The 24,284-nt window shown below is 43.3% G+C and overlaps 1 protein-coding gene across 11 annotated transcripts in view; it reads left to right on the forward strand.

Moving 5' to 3' along the window:
• map4k5 (mitogen-activated protein kinase kinase kinase kinase 5) overlaps positions 1-24,284 on the forward strand; it is a 30,586-nt gene that overhangs the window by 4,482 nt on the left and 1,820 nt on the right. The window contains exons 3-35 of one of the 11 annotated variants that reach the window (XM_076749262.1): positions 457-514; positions 5,935-6,025; positions 7,426-7,490; positions 7,978-8,033; positions 8,126-8,173; positions 9,288-9,330; positions 9,438-9,510; positions 10,004-10,135; positions 10,360-10,422; positions 10,546-10,627; positions 11,222-11,338; positions 12,190-12,268; positions 13,001-13,072; positions 14,116-14,174; positions 14,333-14,400; positions 15,001-15,039; positions 15,709-15,753; positions 15,851-15,908; positions 15,993-16,203; positions 16,335-16,358; positions 16,476-16,561; positions 16,993-17,034; positions 17,322-17,406; positions 17,505-17,584; positions 18,489-18,549; positions 19,312-19,426; positions 19,680-19,738; positions 20,034-20,137; positions 20,517-20,694; positions 21,091-21,159; positions 21,278-21,370; positions 21,614-21,684; positions 23,278-23,333. In XM_076749262.1, coding sequence (XP_076605377.1) covers positions 457-514; positions 5,935-6,025; positions 7,426-7,490; positions 7,978-8,033; positions 8,126-8,173; positions 9,288-9,330; positions 9,438-9,510; positions 10,004-10,135; positions 10,360-10,422; positions 10,546-10,627; positions 11,222-11,338; positions 12,190-12,268; positions 13,001-13,072; positions 14,116-14,174; positions 14,333-14,400; positions 15,001-15,039; positions 15,709-15,753; positions 15,851-15,908; positions 15,993-16,203; positions 16,335-16,358; positions 16,476-16,561; positions 16,993-17,034; positions 17,322-17,406; positions 17,505-17,584; positions 18,489-18,549; positions 19,312-19,426; positions 19,680-19,738; positions 20,034-20,137; positions 20,517-20,694; positions 21,091-21,159; positions 21,278-21,370; positions 21,614-21,684; positions 23,278-23,333 — 2,582 coding nt within the window. The remainder of the gene's footprint in view (positions 1-456; positions 515-5,934; positions 6,026-7,425; positions 7,491-7,977; positions 8,034-8,125; positions 8,174-9,287; positions 9,331-9,437; positions 9,511-10,003; positions 10,136-10,359; positions 10,423-10,545; positions 10,628-11,221; positions 11,339-12,189; positions 12,269-13,000; positions 13,073-14,115; positions 14,175-14,332; positions 14,401-15,000; positions 15,040-15,708; positions 15,754-15,850; positions 15,909-15,992; positions 16,204-16,334; positions 16,359-16,475; positions 16,562-16,992; positions 17,035-17,321; positions 17,407-17,504; positions 17,585-18,488; positions 18,550-19,311; positions 19,427-19,679; positions 19,739-20,033; positions 20,138-20,516; positions 20,695-21,090; positions 21,160-21,277; positions 21,371-21,613; positions 21,685-23,277; positions 23,334-24,284) is intronic. The other 10 variants (XM_076749263.1, XM_076749264.1, XM_076749265.1 and 7 more) reach the window with 10 other exon arrangements.

A 24,284-nucleotide genomic window follows, 5' to 3' on the forward strand; every position in this document is an offset into this window, starting at 1 on the left:
CTGATGGGTTTTGGCATGACTTAAGAATGTAATGATGTTGGATTTGTCTGATGGAAATGAAGCCATTTGTATCCTACACTTGGATGTTTTCACTCCACCTCTCTCAGAGGCCAAAGGATCATCCAAATGACAAATGACATTTATTGGTTTAATGCTTATGTAGGCCAAAGCTGCAAGTGATGTCCCATCAGAATACAGCGTCATGCAATGTTCAAGGCTGCAACTGAAGAGTATTTTCAGTACTGATTCTTCTGCTGATTGATTTTTTGTTTTTGAATAAACATTTAGCTTAAAAATAAACGTGAAGAAGAAAATGGAAAAAGCCAATCACAAGTTTCAAGAGCTCCAGATAACAGCTAATCAGACTAGTGCTTTTGTCATGAGCAGGTTGAGGATTGGACATTGGAAGATGAATATTTGTAGCCTTGCTGATTGTGCTGCTGTTGTGTCTTTCAGGCCAGAAACATACAAACTGGGGAGCTCGCTGCTGTGAAGATCATAAAGTTGGAACCAGGTAAGAGTGATCTCCGTCTCATTATCTCAGTTTTTCTCATGGTTCTGTTGTCTGAGTTTTGTTTTTTTTTGTTTTTTTTTGGTAAGAGGAAGTCTGGAAAATAAGTCTGGTGTTTTCCAGGATTTTGAATGGAATGCACAAAAAGTACTAAAGAGAAAAAAATATTGTCATACAGTGCCAATACTCATCACTGCAAACATTTATGTGCTCTCAGACCCAGCGTTGTTTTCCTGATTGTATTATTTTTTAGGTGAAATGATGATCTTTGGTTCATGGCTGGCAGGCTACAATCTTGCTCTCTAAATATCATCATTTTGGATATTGAGCATATTCTGGAGAAAGAAAATATTCTGTTCTTCTTTTATGACTGACGCGGTATGAGCTCTTTTACATGGACATTTCTGGCTGTGCCCGACTCCGGGGTCTGTGCTGGTGGTGACCTAGTGACAGAGTTAGTGCAATCCAGATTAGTGGGATTACGATGAGGGCTTTATACCAGCAGCAGCCAGTCTGAACTCTGAACTGATTACCAGTCAGTGAAGGAAGAGATTCACTGCTGTTTGTTTTCTCTTTCATTCATCACGTCACCATTAGGCTAGGAGTGAGAGGACGTTTGTCAAGTCTGTTGCTTATAAAATGTAAAAAAAAAAAAAAAAAAGACGTGAAATGCCCTTCACAGCTTCTCAGAGCCCAAGGTGATGTCCAAACAGTGCAAAACTCAAAAGATATTAAATTTAGAATCATTAAAAGCAGAGAAAGGCCGCAAGTCTTCATACACGAGAAGCTGTCCACTCTTTATGTATTTATTTGAATGAAAAGTGACACATTAATTGTCTATCAGTCGATTAATCAACTCATCGCATCAGTTCCAACTCACTCACTGATCTACATTCTTAATAAGCCTCATCTGTGCAAACGGGCTCAGGGTGAAGTCAAGTCAGAAATGGTTAAGAGCAGTGTTACAGGTTAACAGGGAAGGCTTGTTAGTCAGACACTGTCCTGTATTTCAGTGCATGTAGTTTGTCAGTTCAGAACCCTGGGCAGGTTTTCCCATAAGCATTTGTAAGCACTATTCATATTTGCTCTGTTCTTATTTGCCTTTTTTTTTTTTTTCATGGTGAAGCAAGGATTAACCCAGCCCAGGTCGTCCTGTTTTAGCAGGACTCTCTTTTCTTTACCCCCACTTTTGCAAGAGTCACACCTCTCTGTGCTTCAAAACAGCTTTGGGTGGACCATAGACTCAAACAGGTTTGACCAGGAGGAGTGACTCTGGTATGAAGTAAGGGACACAGACTGAGACAGGAGACAGGAGATAGGAGTGGTGAAGCCCTCTGGCTACAGGGACTGTAGGGAACAGAGCAGATCAGTCTGATAAACTGGGCGCGAAATGACTATTGAAGACCAAATGAGTGTTGGTCCTCTATCAGTGACTACTGAGGGAAGATGGAGTGCAGAGAAAATGTTTATTTTTTCTCTCAAAGTGCTCAGACCTTGAGTCGCCAGTTTCTTCATCTCAGGGTGCCTCTTTTCTCTTCATGACAGTAAATTTTCTTTGTGTCGTTGTAAGTGTCCCTCAGAAGTTGGCACCAGCCTCCTGGCAGTTTCCATTAGAAATTCTGCCGCTGCAAGTCGTTTGGGTGTGGATCAATGCCCGTCATCTCTGCATGCAGTTCCATTTATTCCCTACAAGCTGTCCCGTCTGAACAGAGGCAGTAACTTTTGGAAAAGTTTTCAAATCTCCACTAATCCCCTCAGATTGTTTCATTTTTACTTTTGAGTATAAACTTCTTTCCTTCAGACAGTCATTTTAGGAGTAAACTGACAGAAAATCCATCAAATCACATTGCTGTGACACATTGAACAACCCCAACACACTGAATAGAGAGCTGAGGCAGTGAGCGAGGATGTGCATATTGAGAGCGCAGAGGGAAGCGCTCAGTCTGAGAGGAAGTGGCTGCGCTCTTAGGCCTCCACTCACCAAGAAGAGAAGAGTGTTTTATGTTTTTTTTATTTTTTCTTCTGACCGAGCTCAGAGTCGTGTCACTGAAATTACCCTCGCTGAAATTTTTGTGGCTTCTCGCACCATTTTGCTCTCTGTCAACAGATATATTTGTAACCAACGGTGTGAAAATGACACCAAATGTAATAACGCTGTAATTACACATGCAGTGATATGTAATTGTTACAAGATTAATGAGCTCCCAGAAGTGTGACTTTCACTTCGAGTTTTGTAATGTGGCAAACAAAGAATATTGCGGGAAATTAATTTCACATTTGTCATCTTTAAAGCCGTGCACTGAAGCTGCAAAACGCTAACTGCTGTGAGACATTCACTACATCCTCGCTGTGCCACATGAAAGTAATTAAAGAAGACTTTAACTTTAGGGAGGGGTTGGAACTGAATAATATTGGCAGCTCACCACAGCTTTTGTTGACATTCTTCAGCATACGTGATTTATCCTTGTCACAGACTTGTCAAGCAAGAATAATAATTAAGAAATAATAACAAGAATAATAATTGAGAAATGGAGATGATTAGCTTGTAGGAATAAATGGCTGCAGCCAGGTCTCAAGCATGGAGAGACAGGACTATGGCAGGGTGCAGAGCAAATGAGAGAAATCTCATGAAGAAGACTTAAACAGGAAGTTTAAAGACTTGCATCCCAAACTACAGGTAGAACTGGAATTGTTGAAGAAGCCTGAGGCACTCAGCAGGGTAGTGAATTAAATGTCCTTAATATGTCATGGCTATTGAATCATAATAACAGTAAAAACATGCCTACGCTTACAGCTATTAATGTCTTCATTGGGTCATGTAAAACCAGTTGGATGTACACTCCACTCACAGTTTCCACATGCAGCATGTTGTATGTTCAGAACATGTCTTCTCACTGGCGACTTGTTCTTCTTTTTGCACATCAACATCTCAGCATTGTAAAAGCTAAAAAAGTATTTTCGTGACATGTCTCCTCCTCTTGATTGATGGACAAGATTAGTCATGTTGTGTATTTTTGTTACTGTCAACAAATCCCATGAAAAGACCAAAATTGTCCACATGTTGTGCTGTCTCTGAATGCTTTCTGACTGCCCTGCTCTGTCAGTAGTACTCCACCCCAAACCCATTGGTTCCTACTGAAGACATAAATCTCTTTGTGAAAACAAATTGTAAACATAACTCAGACAGTAGTTAGCAGTGCATTTGTTGGTGACTATTTTCAGCTGTGAATTACTCCATCTTTGATGCCCTGGTGACTAGTGAGTATTTACAGCAGCATGACTAAATATGTGGGATCAACTGAAAATAAACTGCACTTCTCTTGTAATGAAGCAACATGTCACCCAGTGCAGCGGGGGGCTCATTGATGTGCTTTTGGTTTTGGTCAACAACGAAGGTCTATGGCAGAGAGGAATGAAAAAAGGTTTATCAGGCTTCAGGTTGGCAGACATAACTTGTTTGTCAAGTTTGTCAAGAGCACATTTAAAAACAACAGGAGCTGATGAAAGTGCCGTGCAGCGTTCAAAGCCAAACAACAGTGAAAATAAATGACATTTAATAAAACGTTGTTAAAACGGCAAAGCAGAGACACAGCTGAAACAATGACAGCCAGCTACATAAAACTGACAGAAGAATAAAGGTCGGTTTTGAGCTGAGTTTTAAATGAGCTGAGGGAAGGGGGCCAGTCTAGCAGAGAGTGGGAGGTTGTTCCAGGGTTCAGGGACCATGGCCGCAAAGGTGCAGTCACCAATGAGTTTGTAGTTGGATCGTGGGATGGAGGGGGGGCCAGTGTCGAAGGAGGGATGGAGTACGCCTGAGGGCGTCTGATATATAGGGTTTTTTTAAAAAAAACTGGAGGATCTTACAATTGATTTGGATCTTTTCATGTCGTATGTTGACACTAAATTTTCCAGCCTCATCCCTCAAGGTCTTCATCTCACCTTCATGATTGAACAAATGAGACTAAATACTAATTATAGTATAGATTAAGTTTGTAATACACTGGGCACTTCATGGACACCAGGGATGCAGGTGCACGTTTGTTTGTTTGTTTATGAAGTTCAGACATCTAACAGTTGCATCTCAAGTTGTGTGATGTTACTAAATACTGAAATTAGTAGCTGAGGATAAGTTCAGAGCTAATGTAAATTTACTGTTTGTTGCTCAGCGGGATAGTAAAGCACGTGTCGGCATTCCAACCAGACTTTAATTCAGACTCACATGAGAGAGCCTAACCCCTCCCAGACAGACTGAAAACAGGACTGCTGTTCAGCAGTTGGCTCATTGGGCTCAAACTGTTTGTGCACTCAAAAAAAAAGCCACAGCGGTCCAGGATGTTTCTCCATTTATCATGTTTTCTTCCACAGTTTAAGTGCCCCTGTATCACTTTAATTAGGCTAGACCACAAGCCACCTGGTACATTGTCTGGAGCAGTATGTATAAAGTGCAGGTCAAGAACTTATTTTTGTCCTCAGGCCGCAGCTGATGGTAGTTGCCAAAATTTGCAAGACACTGAACTATTTTTATGAAACAGCTGATTTTTAGACGAGGACTCAGCCATCAAAACATCTTTGTGTACATGCAGCATAGGTGAGCAGAATTGACACACTTGACCATAAGCAGAAAGAATGGGAGAAAAGTGTTTGTTGACAGTAATTTCCCACCACAAGTAATGTGCAGTTTTTTTTGGCAGAGATCGTATCCATTAAATGAGCTTAGCCTGGACTCATGCCTTTGATGACAGTCTGTTGATAGAGCACTGAAGCTGGCAGAGTCTGGTAATCTTAACCTCCTGTTAATGTATTCCAGGGCCATGTCTCTGCACAATTGGGAGCAGCTGGGCTTACATATTTTTGTCTTCTTACTTCCTCCTGGTCGGATGTGTTAGAGTGCTTTGCTGAACTGGAAAGCAGCCTGGATATCAGTCTTTACCGCATAAACTTTAAAAGTACAAGGTGTTCCTTCTATTGTTTTTGGCTGTACCGTAATCTCCTGTATTTACACAGAGGTGAAATATTGAACCATATAGTCAGAGGGAAATATAGGAAGACGTCTGTGGTTTTGACTCTGGCAAACTAAAAGGAAAGATTTGAGTGTTTTCTAGAGCCTGCAGTTTAAGGCGTGCACAACCTTTGTATAATCCGAAATGCTGTGAGTGGTTGTTTGTGTCAGCGTTTCCAATTCAGCGTTCGTTCCAGTGTCAAAACATACATTCTATTGTGTAGGTTTTGAAGATGAATCATAACCCAAATTGTTGACCCTAAATGTCAAGTAATTTTATGCCCACAGTCGTTTTGTTACGTGTTTATTTCCACATGGAAAATATCTCATTTTAAAATGGGAAAAAAAAAAAAAATCCCTCTGCAGAAAATGAAAATCTAATTTTTTGTCCATGTGTCTGTGTGATTTCTCCCTCTGTTTCCAGGGGATGACTTTTCCATCATACAGCAGGAAATCTTCATGGTGAAGGAATGCATGCACCACAATATTGTGGCCTACTTTGGGAGCTACCTCTGGTAAGAGCCGGCTTAAAATACTGCTGTTTTCTCATTTTATACTCAGTGTTTTGTCCTCTCTCACAGCCAGGCCAAGGTTTGACATTTGTGGAATTCATATCTTACTGTCAAAGGGAGTTAACGAGCCGCTGCCTGAAACTCACATGACGTATTTAATTACTTAGTCACACCTGTGTGTGAAAGTATGACTCAAGCCCTTGAACTGGGCTGACTGGTGCTGACTAGGCCCTTCAGTACCAGGATGCGGCTCACATGTTTTAATGGAGACTGTGTTTTGTGGCTGCTATCTAAGGGAAGTTGCGCCGGTCCGCCCACTGCTGCCTCCGACTTCCAGCAGGTTTAACTGGAATACGAGCCTCTGATGTGTTTTTATATGGCTTTTAGTCCAGAGAGATGCATGTGTTGTCACAGCAGGCCTGTCTTGGTACAGTCTCGCCACACAGAGCACAAATGGTTACTGTAAAATGTTAATGAGCAACCCGCCATGCATTAATTATTATAGAAGTACATTAGTTGTATTAGAAGAACCACAGTTTCATTTGGGGAAGTTGAAGTTTCCTTTCAGACCCTTTTCCTGAGCTGAAATCATTTCCCTGTCCAACTAAAAGGTGTGAAAAGTAGCACAGTTGTGATTGGGAATCTGGGTCAGTGTACAGTATCAACGCCTCTGCAGGCCAACCGTCACAGTTTGATCACAGTCTACTTTTTAGCTTGTCAGAGTGTTGACATCATTTTTCTACTCACCCTCTCCTGTCAGACCTCCAGTTCACTGAACATCAGAAGCCTAATGTTTGTTTATTTTTCAGCTTTCTGCAGAAGCACTTACCCTTTTTTATTAACATCTCGATGAAGTTGTTTCAGGACGGATTGTTGATTTGTACTGTTTAACTTGTTCAACAAGACACCATTGTGGGATGCTTGTACTGCTTAAGTATGTTTTGCCTTTTGTCAAAATATTTGGCTACTTAACTGAAGATACTGCCATGGTAATCGGCAACCAAACCCTTTTTTTTTCTGAAATGTAGAATGAGAAACACAGAAAAACACAGAAAAAGCTCCTCTTTTGGGTTCAATTAGTGTCACAACCCATGCAGATAAACCAGGCACTTGCAAGTGATCTGAGCGCACAGAACAGTATGTGTGAGCAGAAGCATTTCTGCTCCATGTGCACAAATACAGGACAGCGAATGCAAGCTCGACCCTCCCTACAACACCTGTTGAGCAGTTCTGATTGACTTTTGAGACTTTGGGGGTGAAGATGGAGTAGATGGTGGCTAATGTCTCCTTTCATTACAAAAATTATTAGAGTAAAGTAATGATAGCTTGTGTGCTAACCACTCCACTAAGTGCGAGTGGCAAAGCAGCAGTTCTTAACTTATAATTTTCTCTCTTTTCATCAGTCGAGAGAAGCTTTGGATATGTATGGAGTACTGTGGTGGAGGATCTCTGCAGGACATTTATCATGGTGAGCTTTTCTCTGAACGGTCCAGTGTGAAGGATGTGGTGGAATCTAGAGGTGAGGTTGCAGATGTCAAACAACTCAATACCACTCACCTCACCCTCCTCTACGGCGGCTGCTCCAAACATGAAAAAATGCGAAAGGCGGTCTCTAGAGTCAGTGTTTGGTTTGTCCAGTCTGGGCTACTGTAGAAACATAGTAGTGCAACATTGCGGGGAAGAGGACCCGCCCCTCTGTAGATATAAACAGCTCATTCTAAGATAATGACGACACAATGATTCTTATTTTCGGGTTATCAAACACTAATGAAAACACAACTATGGATATTATATTCCATTTGTACCCATAGATACCCACATATCCTGCACACTGAACCTTAAACTCAAAGATGCAGTCATAACATGGTTTGAAATACTGTTCATATATTGTAAAATCTATTTCTGCTTTATCCTCACCGCAAACATGGAATGAACTTGAACTTGTGTCGTTACAGTGACGGGACCTCTTTCAGAGCTTCAGATAGCGTATGTCTGCAGAGAGACCTTACAGGTAATTGCACTTTTAAATCATTTTTGAGTGGATAATCCAACATTTGAAATTGCAATGAAACTCATTACAGAACTTATTAATTTCATTTTCAGGGTTTGGGATATCTGCACACCAAGGGCAAGATGCACCGTGACATCAAGGTATCATTTCTGTTTTGTCTGTGTTCTCTTGTAGCACTAATTTTAACCAGGTGGGGGGGGGAGCTGACCCCTGGCTCTCGAGCAGTGCAGGGGTCTGACTTCTCTCCAGCACAGCAGCGCTGCAAAGGTGTGAACTGAAATCACATGAGAAACGCAACAGAGGATGTGGTCACTCGAAAGCATGTGACCAATGGTGTCACTTCACAGCAGTTTTGAGTTTGAGCTTAAGTTGATCGAGTCTGGTGCACACACAGGCTGCAGCCTCAGTATCATGTGTTATCACAGAGGGTCAGGGCTTGACCTATTATCTTTACTCAGCTCTACACAGCAAGCACTTCCTGTTTCCTCTGCTCTCACCGCAGGATGCCACCAGAGACACTGTCAGTCACAGCCAACAGAAACACTTTCAGTGGAACTGTCGAAAACTGTGATACAGGAGCAACTTTACTGGCAGTCAGCTCAGTAACAGGCCAGCACTTAATGCTTCAACTAGACCAGATGCTACTGAGAGAGTTTAACACATGACCAGCACCTTGTTATGAACCAGTTTGACAACACGTCAGCTCACTTCAGCATGAGCTGTGACAGAATAGTTTGAGACTAACTCCTCCCATCCTTTGCTGCTCCCCCTGAAGCCACGCCCCCCCCCCCCCCCAAATTCATGCACACATAGCTAACATGAAGAGAGGAGGAGACGGTTTCTTAGAACCAGCACACCAGCGCCAGACAGCAACACTCACAACCTTCCTGTTACTACTGCTCACATCACAACAACAGCAGATCTTGGTAAACTAGAAAGAAAGCTGAATACCTGTGGGCAAGTAATTTAACATGTCTCTCAAAGGTGTCTCCACCATTGAAAAGCCTCACCAACGTTAACATACAATGGCGTTAACATGTTCTGAGCACAAGCATGAAGGCCATCTGTTGCTGTTTGGCTGGAATAGTGTTGTGCTGCTGGGGAGGAGATGTTTGCTGAGTTTGACACAAACTGTACTGATTAGAATCAATGACTGCACCTCTAAGTCACCTTGGTCATGTCAGAATAACATATTATTATCTGGAATGTATTCTCTCAAAGTGAAATAAATGTTTGTGGGATTTTTTTTGTCAGGGTGCCAACATACTTCTTACAGACAACGGAGATGTGAAGTTAGGTAAGATGCTCTTCAGCGTCTTAATTCTCAAGGACTTGAACTCCTCTGTAGCTTTCGGTCGTATGTGGATTACATAATCTGAAAAGCCCTGTCAATCTTCATTACAGCTGACTTTGGAGTTGCAGCCAAAATAACAGCCACCATTGCGAAAAGAAAGTCCTTCATTGGAACACCTTATTGGTAAGTGTGTCACCCTCCATCAGATGAGCCGGTCTGCCTTTGAATAGGTCAAGAACTGTTATTTTGACTTCTTTATTTTTGTCTGGAATTAGTTTTATTCACACAAGAATTTATTAAATACTGTCAATCAGTTATTAAAACATTTTCCAGTCAACTGTCTGTCACCACATTTTATCGAACAGAAACTAGTTTGTGGTGGCGAGGTGTCCCCCTGAAAGATAAAAGTTCAAATCCCCACAGCAGCTCAAGTGTTTTTGAACAAGACACTGAATCCATACCGACTTCAGGACTGCTGTTCCCTCACTGACCCTGACCTCTAAACTCCACTTCAAGGAGGCCTGATTTCAGGAAGTGCAAGGCCTCTTTCAGACCTGTTTCCTGACCGAAAATCATCTCCATTTCCTATCTCATGTTTGTATCAGTGCTGGTTTTCACTTCAAGGAGGCCTCGCTGACCAACCTTTCGGTCTTATTTTTGTCCTGAATCTGTGCAGGATGGCTCCAGAAGTAGCAGCAGTGGAGAAGAACGGTGGCTACAACCAGCTGTGTGATATCTGGGCTGTTGGCATCACGTCCATAGAGCTGGCCGAGCTACAGCCTCCGATGTTTGACCTGCACCCAATGAGGTATGTTTTTCTTTTCTCAGAAATGATCAGAGCTTCCTCAGATGATTCTTAGGCTTCTTTCAGCTTTTGTGTTACTCTTAAATGGCCATCCTGTTTAAGTCAAAGTAAGTCAAAGGCTGGTATTAGAAGGGGTTGCAGGCCCTGTCATTCTTTACTTTGGGTCACCTGTATTTCCCTCCTTAAGTCTGCCTAAACCACTCTTACTCCATGTGTTTTTGTTTTAGGGCTTTGTTTCTGATGTCGAAGAGCAGCTTCCAGCCTCCGAAGCTAAAGGACAAAAACAAATGGTGAGTGCTCCAGAATTTTCAGTGTGCCATTCTGGGATTACATTATGATACTCTATGTTTTTGTCTTATAATAGGATAATAGTGCAAATCACTACATTAAAACAAAATCATCTCGTACCCCAGGTCCTCTGCCTTCCATAACTTCGTTAAAGTGTCTCTGACCAAGAATCCAAAGAAGAGGCCCACTGCAGAAAAACTTCTATCGGTAATGAATCTTATTGCTCACTCACATATATTGTAGGACATTGTAATGTTTGCACTTTTTTTCCTGAACCTGTTCACAATGGAAAATCTGCATCCTAATTTTTAAAAGTCATGTTTTTTTTTTTACTGATTCTTCCTTCAGTTCCTTTACTATATTTTTTACCTTGCTATACATATATATTATTGTCTGGCCGTAAACTGGTTTAAAATCCAGTTGCACCATGTTTATTAAAAACAAGTTATGAACAGTGACATTCTTAGATAATGTCAACAAGGCCTCAGTCCAGTGGAAGAAGACTGAGGCTCCAGCCTGTGGGCATGTGCCAAGAAGAGCTGTCTGTTCAGAAACAGACCGTTCTGAACAGATAGTTCGTCTCATCATCAGCACAGTGCACGTCTCTGAGGAAAGGTGTCCTACTGGTCCAGGAATCTGATGATTAATGTAGACGGTTTAATTACTCTATAACGCTAAAACTAGGACTTTGATATCACTTCAGCAGGGATGTTAATGTTCCAGGCTGCATGGACCTTGTGTGTGAATTTAGGGATCTACAAACTATTACTATAACCCCCGATTCTGCCTTGCTTGTTGCAGCATATGTTCATGGCCCAGACAGGCTTGACAAGGAGGCTCGCTGTTGACCTTCTAGACAAGATGAACAACCCAGACAACCACCAGCATTACAGTGAGGTGGACGACGATGACCTCGAGGTAATGCCTGACTCCATCACATAGATTTTTAAAAACGGCACCAAGGCTGTGGCAACTTCACCTTTGCTTTGAGAAATTAAGAAGGAAATTAAAAGTCTGTACAGCCTATAATGAAGTGATCATGTATAAGAAGATGAGGAAACACATTGATAACTTCTTTTGAAAGTATATCCTGAAATATTAAAACTGTGCTCTGTGCTCCATTTGTGTGGTTTTAAGTAAATGCTAAGAAACAAGCACTCCTCATATAAAGTGATGCTACCAAATCATGTGAACACTGACTCTCTGTCAGCAGTGAATGTAAGTATCAGCACAGTTTGCTTTTTCTGTGATGATGCAGGATAAAAGTTGAGCTTTGCTGAAGTGTGTTTTCATGTTGCCCTAAAACTTCCCTTCCCCCCTCTTCTTGATTCTCTCCATCGACATTATTATTCCAACTGGAATCAACATCACATCTATGTGGCAGCCAAAGAGGTGGTACCAGTGTCTTTTAAGAGACCATTGTGCTTTTCTCCCGCTGACAGCAGTAGCACTGTGTTGGCCACGATGAATGAAAAAACCCTGAAGGCTATTGACTGCAAGCAATGGAGCTCGTTGCAAACAAACAGCCTCTGGGATGCATGATAATGTGATGATGCAAAGAGTAGCTCTCAGTTCTGCTTTAAGTTGGCATGCAGGCTTCAGAAATTTGTTTCTCCAGATTATTTCAAAAGATGAATGTCATAATTGTGCCAAGTGACTCAAGGCAATGTTGGTGTTATATAATGTCGTAACACTTTACCCACTTGGTACCACTGTCAAAACCACTTTCCTTTTCTTTAAATCTCTGTCTCCCTCACTCTGTGTTTCAGCCGCTCTCTGCAGTCAGACACACTATCCGCTCCACCAACAAACAAGCCAGAGCTGAGAGGACGCGCTCAGAGATAGACTGTAAGTGAACAAAAAGCCCCAACCCATCACCATGTACAAGGCTCAGCCCCCCTGCCATGAATCTGTCCTGTCATTGGTCAGCATGTCAGTCAGCCTGGCTGTTTAGCTTGATAGAGGTCCAGCGGCTTGTCTGAGGGTCATCCCACTAATCCTGAAACACTGGCTGACACGTTGCCAGACCACAGCATGTGGTAGCGTGTATAAAAATAGCCTGGGGATTCATGGCAGAGATAGTGGATGTTGTAGAGTCCATGATGCTTCTGTGCAGTGTGCTGTTTTAAAGTAGCGGGTTAACGTCCCTCATGTTTTACTCAGTGAGTAATGTGAAATAGCTTGTCTGAAGGGCTCATAAAGGTTTCTTAAGGAATTTGGTTTACAGTCAACAATTGTTGGCAAAGGACTCAGCTTAATAGATTGTGCATGTCTATTATTTTGCGACCCTTCAGGGAAGTTGTTGTGTGTCTGTGTCGCCGTCATATGTCGCAGATTAAGTTGCTGTGTTGTGCCGGTCATGGTAGAAGTGTGACTGTGTCTCGTTTCATCATTTTGGGTTGACGCAATAACAGTCCAGTGGTGAGATATTGTGTCTTTGTTGGGTGTTTGTTGTATTTATTTGTAGCTTCATTGTGCTTTGTGCTTGCTTGTGCTGTGATTCTTTGTACCAGATGCACTTCCTGTTAAGTTTCATCTCAATTTCTCACACTTACGTCTGACTTTCCCTCCTGCATGAAGCAAACAATGGGACAGACCAAGGAGGGCCATGCTCAAGTCCTAGCTTCACTGAGGGACACAGGGGGGACGCAGGTTAGTGACAGTGTAGTGAGACAGTGTGTGTTTGTTCCCCAGCTCACTCCTAAGACTTCCTGAGAAATAGGATCATATTGTAGCACATAACAGAACATTGTGTTTGAGATTTACATGGCCCTAATAAGGTGAGTTCCTCTGCATGGGGTGGCTACTTACAGTCTCTTTAGCTTGAAAAGGTTGAATAATTTGGACATTGTGACGTCTTGGTTCCTGTTTGAATGACTAATCAGATCCTAACAAGGAAGATAAGGTTGACTTACGTCTCGCCTGATTCTTCAGCTTCACTTTCTCAAATGTTTTCCTGTGTGTCAGAGACTCACCTCCTCGCTGTTATCTGTGTTTTAAATGCTGCAGCACCTCCACATTATCAGCATACCTCAAGCAGAAAAACACACTGGGGAAAAAAAATAAAAAAAACTGCGGTCTGAATTCTTGAACACAGAGTTTCTTTGTTAATTAGAAGCTGATTATGTTGGACTATGTATTGGCAGGTGGGTTCATTTCTTTCACCTTCACAATTGCTGCAGGATCACACCATGTTTATACTGGACACTACACCAGTCTCCTCTACGGGATCGACTGTTTGAAAGAATGCGACCTCAAACCTAAACTAAGCGGAATCTGTTCCATGATTTATTTGTAATTCTTGCTCTCGTACCAATATTCCCCCAAAGTGAACAGACCTGGTTAGTGTCAAGTGTAATCTGTGTTTGTCTTTGGTGACCGACTCGTCTGTGGACTGCAGACCAGACATTCACGTAGTGGCGTAATAAATCTATGAAGGACCTCTGCGGTGTTTTGGCAGGTACATTGTGATGGAAGCAGCTGATCTGCTTTTGGTTCATTCTTACATGTGATTTTGTTTGTTAAGAATGGACTCAAAGAGTGTTTTCCAAGGCTCCTGCTACTAATACACAAGAGTACTTCTCCCAAGACTGTGTGTGTCTTAAGTGTTGGGCACTGATGCCCTCTAGTGCCAAAGGTGTGTGCAGGATGATTTAAAGATAAAACAATTGTACACATTTTTTTTTCATTTACAGTCGACAAGCTCCAGTTTGAACCACCACTCCGGAAGGAAACTGAGGCTCATTCTGAAATGGTGATAATCATGTTCAGTTTAATCAATACCAGTGTTCAAGAACTGCTCTCTGTTTCTGTTTGCAATCAATTAATTTGAAGTGCATGTGGGGAAAAAAGTGAATCGATTGGATTCGTTCTTTGAAAAATCTATTTTTGTGCGTGTGTGTCTTTCCACAGGATGTGAGTAAAGATAATGACTTCCCCTCCCCCTGGAGTCCCTTTGCAGAGGGAGGAATAACAACCAGGTAAGCCATGGAAACTGTTGTCACAGGAACTGCTCCTATTTACCCCACCACTCTCTCTCTCTCTCTCTCTCTCTCTCTCTCTCTCTCTCTCTCTCTCTCTCTCTCTCCCTCTCTCTCTCTCTCTCGCTCTCTCTCTCTCTCTCGACCTGGCTTATTTATTAGATGGATGCATCTCTTGAGATTCATCCAGAGAAAGGAAACAAACGCATGGTTAAAGTTTTGTTGTTGTATTTATTTTATGTCTTTGGAGTCTGTTAGAATTAAAAACACAAAATGCAAAGATGCACAGTAGTAGCAGTGGTAGTGCTTAGGAACAACGTATGCTTTAATACTAAAAGCTGATATCCGCTGTGCACACTGAGTGTGAATACTTTTTCTTTTTGATGCTCCTCTCTGCCTCTCACATTAACCTGCATATTTACTGGAGCTAACCTGTGTCTGTGCATGAACTCACTCTTCCCATCTGCACTTGAAATGTTGTTTTGGCCTGTAAGCTCCTTCTCACTTGTCCGTGTGCTTTTGACTGTTTTTCTCCTTCAACTTCTCTCTGTCCTCTCTTGGCTGTCGGCCTCTCTTTCTCTCTCGTCTTTTCTCTCCAAGGAGCCTTCTCAAAAGCGTTGAGGACGAATTGTTCCAACGGTAACACTAACACTGTGTGTGCTGCCGTACGCCATCCACTCCACCCTTCGCTCGGTCCCCCACCCTTGCCACAGTTAGGTGTAGCGCCCGCCATGTCCAGCAGTCACCTCCCCTATCACCCCTCCATTCACCATGTGTGGTGTGCTAATAGCTGTAGATCCACACTCAGAGTGTGGGAGATGCAGGTAGAACAGTGTGATGGAGAAAAACAGGAAAATACTTCAACAGCAACCATAGTGTTCAATTAAAATGATTTGAGCCTTCACTTGGCTTTGAGTCAAGATTCATGAATGAAAAAATATGGCATCCTCTAAACCTCTGAAGGTTGTCTGCAGACCTTGTTTTGGTTCCAGTTTTTTTTTTTTCCAAAGTAACATCGTAGTAAACACATCAAGCGGTGACAGACTGCAGAGATGTTTGTTTAAAGAAGAATGTTTAACAAGTCAAAAGATGTCTGTCATATAACCGTAGTATTTTCTTGTGGTTTCCTTCCCATGATGCACTCTCGAGTTCAGTAACAGGACAAATACTCGCCCATTCTTCTCCTTAGAGTCTTACTCTCTTTATCTCTAAGGAGGGATTTTGCACAAACATTTGCACCATTAGCATCCCTCCTGAGCTCTGATGAGTCTTACTTTCCACACTGATTGTTGTGTTTGTTTCCTGCAGGGGACACATTGCCCACCTTGAAGATGCCTTTGAAGAAGTGGAGCTGTGAGTGATGTCATGTTATTAAGATTTCATCACAGACACACAAGCATTCATTGTTGTAGTTTCCATCTTTGTTTAAAATAAAAAATCTCCATTTTAGGTCAACTCTCAAGCCAGGGGTTCCTCCTCCTCTGCCCCCTAAGGTGAGACCCAAAATGGTAAAATCCCTTTTACTGTTTTTACAATCAGAGTCCATGTTACAAGTGTGTGTTTTCACTCTTTCCCTTTACTCCCCTCCTCAGCCGCGATTAAACAGCTCGTCCGAGGAACTTGGCCTTAATGATGAGAGGTCTCTGACGGTTCGGAGGTTCCCGAACTCTGAGAATGGACCCAACCAGGTGTCTCGCAGACAGAGCACACCTGAGCAGGGCAACAAGGGAGAGAACTCGTCTCCAGATTTCCTCTCTGCCAGCGTCAGCAGCCCCGGCCTTTTGTCTCACGCCTCCGATCCTGGTGAGTCTTTGCATTTTCTTCCTTACTTGTAGTGTTTTTACGTATATTTATGTGCAGTTTGCCTTTCGTCTGCGTCTGTCTTCTTAAACCAAGCTGGTCTCTAAATGAGTACCTTTTCTTATTTTTACAAGCTCTCAGTAAATCTGAATGTAAAGGTAAGGGAGCCTGATGGAAATGTGTCTGATCTTTGGATTTAGATTCTGCTTGTTTGACAGTGTGATTAAAAATCATGCTTCGAATGTGATTTTCATCTGTCTGCTCTCTTGCGACAGATAATGACTCAGACGACAGCGTGAATGGAGGCAGTCCCAAGCCGCCACCCAACCGACAGCACTGGAAGGAGAAAAAGGAATTCCCTGTGAGTCTGAAGATATTCCACAACATATTACATTGCAATATGTATTTCAGTCATGACAGCCACACTTTTCATCTTAGATTTCAGCGGGTTTTAGGATGAAAATGTCATCTGTGGTCTAATAGCCTGTATTTTATATGTGGAGTGTCTCCAAGTAGCTGGCTGACTCTGCAGTGAAACCTCAAATATGATGCATTTCCTTTGGCAGACTTGCAGTTAAAAAGGGAAATTTGGCATCCACTCACACTGAGCTTTTAATTGACTTTGACAGATGCAATAGGAAACAGTCCATATTGTTTCTTGTTTGGCTCATTGTTGAGGTTGGAGCTAAATTAAGCAGCTAAATTGAAAATAATTGTTGCTGCTTTGTCTGTGTGTTCTGCATCTACATTATTTTGTGTTTTGGTCTTTTTGTTTCCCCTGCACATCTTTAGAAACCAGCCATCAACGGTCTGCCTCCCACTCCTAAAGTACTGGTGAGTGAATCATCTCCATTATCCCTCGTAGTCTTCAGTCTTCCCTTCTGGCCTGCTTTCATGGACACTGTTATTAAACTCCGGTCTGAACTGCTGCTGCTGCTGCTGCTGCTGCTGCTGCTGCTGCTGTACATTCTGCAGATATTTGGGGTCCACAGAGCTTTCTGCTTTGTGGTTGCCTCTGCTCAGCTCAGCTCCAGCTCCAGCTCATTAAACCCTGGCTGACATTTTAGCGCTTCACTGAGTCAGAGGCTGCCTCTCCTGAGCCCTGTTGCTTTTCATTTCAGATGGGAGCCTGTTTCTCTAAAGTGTTCGATGGCTGTCCACTGAAGATCAACTGTGCCACATCATGGATTCATCCTGACACCAAAGGTACAGCTTCATGCAGCAAGAGTGGTACACAAACACACAGACTTAACGTGTTTTATGAAAGCCAATGCTTGATTTTATTATTTTTTTTTTCCCTTTAGATCAGTACCTAATCTTTGGAACGGAGGATGGCATCTATACGCTGAATCTCAACGAGCTGCATGAAGCCACGATGGAACAGGTAACAGCAGCTAAAATCAATCTTGAGCAGTTTTGGAGTTTATTGTGTTGCTCAAGTGCACTTAAGCAGAGACATTTTGGCATCATAGATGTGATAACAGCCAGGCAGTCACCAGCTCACAGCTGGAATACACCTTCCTGTAGGTTCAGGGGCAAGAGCGTAGAGCAACCTCTTGGTTGCTGGTGGCCATCCTGGTTCCTCAACATTTAACATTTTCAGTAATTCGTGAAATAACGGGTCCTTGGTTTCACTATGAGGTCGACAAAAGCAGACTTCTCATTTTCCAGCCAATGACTGTCACTTTTGCTGGAGGAACGGTTAATGGCAGGTCTTGTGAGGTGTAGCTAACCAGCTTATTAAGCTATCGTTAACTCCAGGCTGACTTATGCTGAAAAAAAGAATCTAAAACAATTTAAAGAAGAATCTGGTGGAAGGATCTTAGATGTGCAGTTGATGGCTGAAGCTGCATGTCTGAGGTAAAAAGTCAGCAATCCTGACAGAAAAACGCAGACAGTGAGTGTGTCAGCCCTAAAAATAATGTAGTTAGTTAATGCTCCTCGGCCTAAATGAGATGCTAATGATTGCAGTTAACGTTAAAGCAGACAAACTCACTGTTTAATCTGTTTTTTACACATTTGATGTTGTGCTTTTGGCTTGGAAAGGGCGAGAAAAATAGACAGCAACCCCCCAAACTGTTGGGATCCAGAGAACTGTTCTAACTTCAGACCCATGCAGAGTGCCCTCACTGTAACTAAATCCAGCTGCTAAGCTGTCATTGGAAAGTTGCTGTTCAGGGGAGGGGAGCAGACAATTGCTGTTTTTTCACCTCTTCTTACTCCCTCCATTGAGAACTAGTGTCCAACTATATGGTGATTGTCCTGTATTTGTTTGGTTCCCTATTTAGCTCTTTCCGAGGAAGTGCACATGGCTGTACGTTATCAACAACAACCTGATGTCTTTATCTGGTAAGTGATGGACTTATCACAGCCTCCTGCTTCACCAGCCACTGTCATAACCTGCTGCTTCTTTGTCTCATGTTATCTGGCTGCCCCTGAGGGCAAGACAGTCACTCCATATCTGCAGCCCTAAAATAACTGTTTGTTTTGTTTGCCATCAAAGAGCTTCTATACGAGCGGTGTCAGAGTAGCACAGTGACTCATGAGTGACACATCTGGCCTTACAGCCAGATACATTGATCTCTGTAGGTTACAATGTAGAGTAGCAGCAAAGACGTGCTATTTGTTGTCAAATCATCTATCATTTGAAACCAAACTGTCCTTGTTTGGCCAACCTAGTCGCCGAAGCCTTTTCTCGGTTTAACAGTTGAGGATGGGATTACAAAGAGCGAGGTCTACTTTCGGTTTTACCTTCAGTAGTTTGCCCCTTGGTATACTTAACCTCTTTTCTCTTCTCCTCTTCCCTTGGACACTGTCCATCCTCCTCTCGCCTGGCTTGATTTGATATTCTACTAACTGGCTTCATCAGAAGGTAATCATGCTTCACATCATCGTCACACTTCTGTTTTTACCCCTGTTCACATCTAACCTTCCTATATGTGAGAGCTGCTTCATGGGAGTCAGAACTTAAGTTTGAAATATTGATAATGTGAGGAAAAGTTGATTCGTTTCTTGTCCGTCATCTTGAAGATGAGTATGTTTGAACTCCTGGCAGTCTGTACTGTCTTTATTCATGAAGCTGATGATTAAATATCCTGTGTTCTGCTGCAGGGAAAACCTTCCAGCTCTACTCCCACAATCTCATCGGGCTGTTCGAGCAGCTGAAGAAGCCCGGCCTGGCCGCTCAGTTCCAGACTCACCGTTTCCCGGACAAAATTTTACCCAGGTGAGAATCTAACGCACTTATCAGCGACGCTCCTGACGCTGCAGTAATAAGGTCACATCTCTGCTTTTTCAAACTTGAAGCATGTTGCCACACTCATGCAGAGCAGTCTTTTTGTTCTTCCCTGTCTACCATCATGACAAACTGCCGCGCTGGTAGAGAAAAAGGAGAAGCACTGGCCGACTTCCCTGATTCTAGACGTCATCAGCTCTTTTAAGACTGTGGTCACAACAGCTTGACTGTTTTCTCTCCCCAGGAGGTTTGCCTTGACGACAAAGATCCCGGACACAAAGGGCTGTCACAAGTGCTGCATCGGTGAGTGGCCTGTCCCTCCCAACCGCTCTGTTTTTATTTACTCACCCTTCCATCATGTTAAACTGTGTCAGTGCAGGAGGAACATCTCCAGCATGTCTCCCTTGACTTGCTTCAATGGTTTGTGCTCTGTGTCATGATGTATTCATGTGAATGGGGTCATGCGAGTTTGAATCAATTGGATTTCTCTGATTTTTACATTGCTGTGTGGTTTCCCAGCCCAGCTTCTTAAACCATGTTCTCCTCATATAAACTGGACCTACAGCGCTCAGTCTAGCTGCACTTTTCTGTTTTACAGTGAGAAACCCATATACAGGCCACAAGTATTTGTGTGGTGCGCTGCAGTCTGGGATTGTCCTGTTGCAGTGGTATGAGCCCATGCAGAGGTTTATGCTCATCAAGGTCAGTTGGCTCTTTTCTTTTTTTCATCTCAAACATCACCGTTCCTCCACAAATTTGCATAGTGGGACTGCATGTTTTTACTGCAGGTTGTATTACAATTATTTTTTTCTTTCAGGAGCACATCTGCAGTTACATTTTAAAATGTAGACATGTATGGAAAGAAAGATCAGGACTAGAAGTGTCCGTCTCTCCTGTGCTCTGAAACTGAAGTTGTTTGTGTTTCCAGGGAATTTATTCTAAGATCAACACTATTAAACTAATGCAGCTTGCACCTGTAGCAACATGTCAAGTTTTAACACTGCAGAATAAATCCTAAGCCTCATGAAACATCAGAACACCACTGACACTTACTCGTGTTGGCTCTGTCTTCCTCCTGCAGCACTTTGACTTCCCTCTTCCCAGCCCGCTGAAGGTGTTTGAGATGCTGGTGGTCCCGGAGCAGGAGTACCCTCTGGTATGTGTGGCCATCAGCCAGGGCTCAGAGCCAGGCCAGGTGGTCCGCTTTGAGACCATCAACCTAAACTCCTGCTCCTCCTGGTTCACAGAGATGGGGACAAGTAAGTCAAACATGTACCCTGATGCAGAGAAGTACCATGAAATCAAAACAGAGACTCATGGTTTGTGGAAATATGGTGACAGCAGCCTTCACTGAATGGAATGCAGCCTCTTTGAACAACCAGCTATGACATACGATGACATGGTTTTCTGTTTACTGTCACCTATTGAGACCAAAATATTGTGCTGTTGCTTCTCCTCAACATAAACAGCACTAAGTACCCCATTAGCAGGACAGGCAGATTAAAAGGAAGGCCTACCAAACTACAGTGTTTAAGTCATGAAGAGGGAGTATCCAGAAACTCATTTTACATTAAACAAATACCAAAATATGATTACTTGTAAGAAATGCATCGTACATGGTCCAATTTACACTGATCTTCTTTTCCTGTCTGCAGGTAACCAGCAGGTGGACGCGATCCACGTCACCCAGCTGGAGAGAGACACTGTGTTGGTGTGTTTGGACCGTAAGTACAGTCCCTTTTCATCAGCTTCCACCGAAATCTGGACAAACAGCCTTTCTACAGTAAGTTTCTGTGTTCTGCCACACCATTCTTACAGCTTTTTTGCTCCCTTTCTCCCCAGAAAATTTGAAGATTGTTAATCTCCAGGGCAGACTGAAGTCCAACAAGAAGCTGGCATCGGAGCTCAGTTTTGACTTCTGCATCGGATCTGTTGGTAAGCTTTTAGACAGCCGCTGAGGATTCCTTACCTTAAAGGGAAATATCAAGATACCACTGAAAACAGGAGTACAGAGAAAGCTGGTTGTATATCCAAAGCGAAGTTGCTCCTTGTGTTTACAAAGGGGCTTTTTGTAAACTCAGACTGAAGACTGAATTGCATTAACCACGTTGGCAGTATTTCAGCGGCTGCCTCGACCTGTGCACTGACACTTGGCCTCTTACCTTTCTCCTCTGACAGTGTGCCTTCAGGACAGCGTCCTGGCCTTCTGGAAACACGGCATGCAGGGAAAGAGCTTCAAGTCTAATGAGGTAAACCATCCTGCGCCATGACAGCCAGCTGGAGCCTTAGAATAGAAATACTTCTAATAGTGATATTCAAATACAAATTTATGAAAGTGCTTTATTTTGAAACTGCACCACTTTATTGTTGAAGGCACTTTCTGCCTGTAGTCAGGTTTGTTATCTTCACTTTAAAGTAAGATGACTCTTACCAGTAAACTCATAAAACATTTTAAAACTTTTTACTGCGAACAAATCAATATTGATACCAGACTATCGGTGTCAGTGTCGATTGGTTGCCAGTGGCCACAGTGGAGAAACATGAATGCATTGTTTGTCACGTCCCTGAATACAGACGTATTTGTTCTACACGTGAACAAACACCTCGGGCTCTTCTCAACAAAGACCCTGAGTGCCGGCCTTTTATATGCGTGGCTACATGCTGTAGGTGATCCCAGGATTAGACCTCAGGTGCAGCCAGACAAAGTGTCTGTGTGTCAGGCCGAGGTAATGAATTTGTCCCCCTTTCAGGGAGGGACTCCATGCTAACCTGATCACGAGCAGCAGAATAAAAGTTCAAGAGATCGCCGGGAGGTGAAGCATTCTGTTTTTATGAAAAGTGATATGGGGACGGGGGCCACCCTTTTGAAAGCTCGCCGTGTCAGACGTGGTCCTGCGGCACTCAGATGAAACAGATGGTCTGTTTGCCGAGTCTGTGCCCAGCCCAGCTTGACAGTTCTCCCATAGCAAGGATTTTTGAAATGTCAGCTGCCATGCAAAATTCATGCTCAATCATAAACGAAGCCCGTCACACAACGGGGAGCAGCACTAAATAATTCAGCCTTTGTCTCGTTATGATTGCTCTCAAAAGCGAAGGCATTCAAGGGGGGCGGGCCTATTGATCCGTGCTTTCCTCGGTGGGTGCTCCTCTGAACACCCGAGACCTTGTTCTCATTTAGACTTAAACAGATCAGATCTCTCTCGAGGCCAAGGGCTTACACCTAGCAGGTGTCACACGCCGACTATCTCGCATCTGTCGACAAGTTTTCATGACATGTCGACGCGTGAGAGCGTGTTTTGAAGGGGCCCTTGTCTTTTACACTGCGACGTGTCAGGCTACACCTTGTGACTCGGACGGGTAATCTGCAGGATTGTACACAGCGACACAGAGGCCCCCGAGACAGCACTCCGTTACCTGCAGTCTGTTAAAAAACATACCGACATTCTGTTGTTAGTTTACAACAAAATAAAAATCGGGTGTCTGTGGCTGTCGCAGGCCTGTAATAAACCCAACCTGACACCTTATTAAGACAGTATATAAAGTGAAATTGTTGAGGGCGTGTTCATCGGTGTGAGCAAAGACGTCATATGTTCTGTTGTAACTCACTTCAAAAAGTGAGTTAACGCAGCGTACAAGATGAATAAAAGTGTAGTGTTTGCCCGGCTTCAGAGAGGAGTCACACCCATGCTGGAGATTTAGATGTATGCCCCTGTGGAACATGAGGTGTTCTGGTGTAACTGTCCCAGCAGGCATGAGGATAACCATGCTTTGTCATTTCTTTCAAAGCGCCCTCACAGACAACCAGGTGTCAGTTTAAGTCAGCTGTTCTTTCTCATTCCCAGGTGACGCAGGAGATTTGTGATCCAAGCAGAGTCTTCCGCCTCCTCGGATCTGACAGGTGGGTGCGCAGATGTTTCCACCTTCAGCTACATCGGTCGCAGATGACTGAGCGGAGGAGAACGTAGCTCAAAAAATCTCAAAGGACACTTCACCCGATAAGAAACACACAGAAGTTTTAATAGCGCCTCACTCTACCTCCTCACATACTCTGTTTATCTGTATTTTCATCAATACTATAATTATCATCCCATGACCTGCATTGTACCAGAGCCTGATAATTATGGCTCTCCTCCCTCAAGTCTCTGTGTTTTTCTATTACCTGGAAACCAGCAAACAACCCGCTCACCTGCTGTGTCGTGAGCTCACAGCGCTCATCTCCTGCTGCTGCTGGCAGATCTCTCACTGGGGTCTCTCTGCCTGACCCCTCACCCTGTTTTCAGCTCAACTCAAGCACAGTCTCTGCATCTGTTTCTCTTCTGCAATTTTACTTTTTCTTCATGACTGTAAACCCGATGTCCCTGAATGCACCGCTGACATTATCCTTAAATGCCCCCTCGCTCTCTCTCTCTCTCTCTCTCTCTCTCTCTCGCTCTCTCGCTTGTTGCTTCAGTTGCTCCAGTCGCTTTGGGGTCTGAGTCATGAAGGCGAATCAAAATGTTCAACGCCTCACTAACAGTCACAAACCTTTTTGATGAAATACATGTCTTGTTTTGTGAGACCCGTCGTCCAAAACCCAAAGTTAATCAGTTTACCATCACTGAAAGATTCATCAAAATAGTTGGCAGTTAAGTTTCTGTCAATCAACCAAACATTTCTCTGGACTGATATCAGGATGTTTTCAGCTGCAGACACAGCAGGACGTGATTTAGCGCACGCACACACACACACACACACACACACACACACACACACACACACACAGTGACGGAGGCTCTCCCGGCAGTGCAGCTCCGTCAGCGATGGCTCCTGATGTAGCCGTCCTGTCCGTGGCACCGGAGCGAGGTCTCTC

The sequence above is a fragment of the Chaetodon auriga genome, chromosome 14, assembly GCF_051107435.1.
Source record: "Chaetodon auriga isolate fChaAug3 chromosome 14, fChaAug3.hap1, whole genome shotgun sequence".
Taxonomy (NCBI): Eukaryota; Metazoa; Chordata; class Actinopteri; order Chaetodontiformes; family Chaetodontidae; genus Chaetodon; species Chaetodon auriga.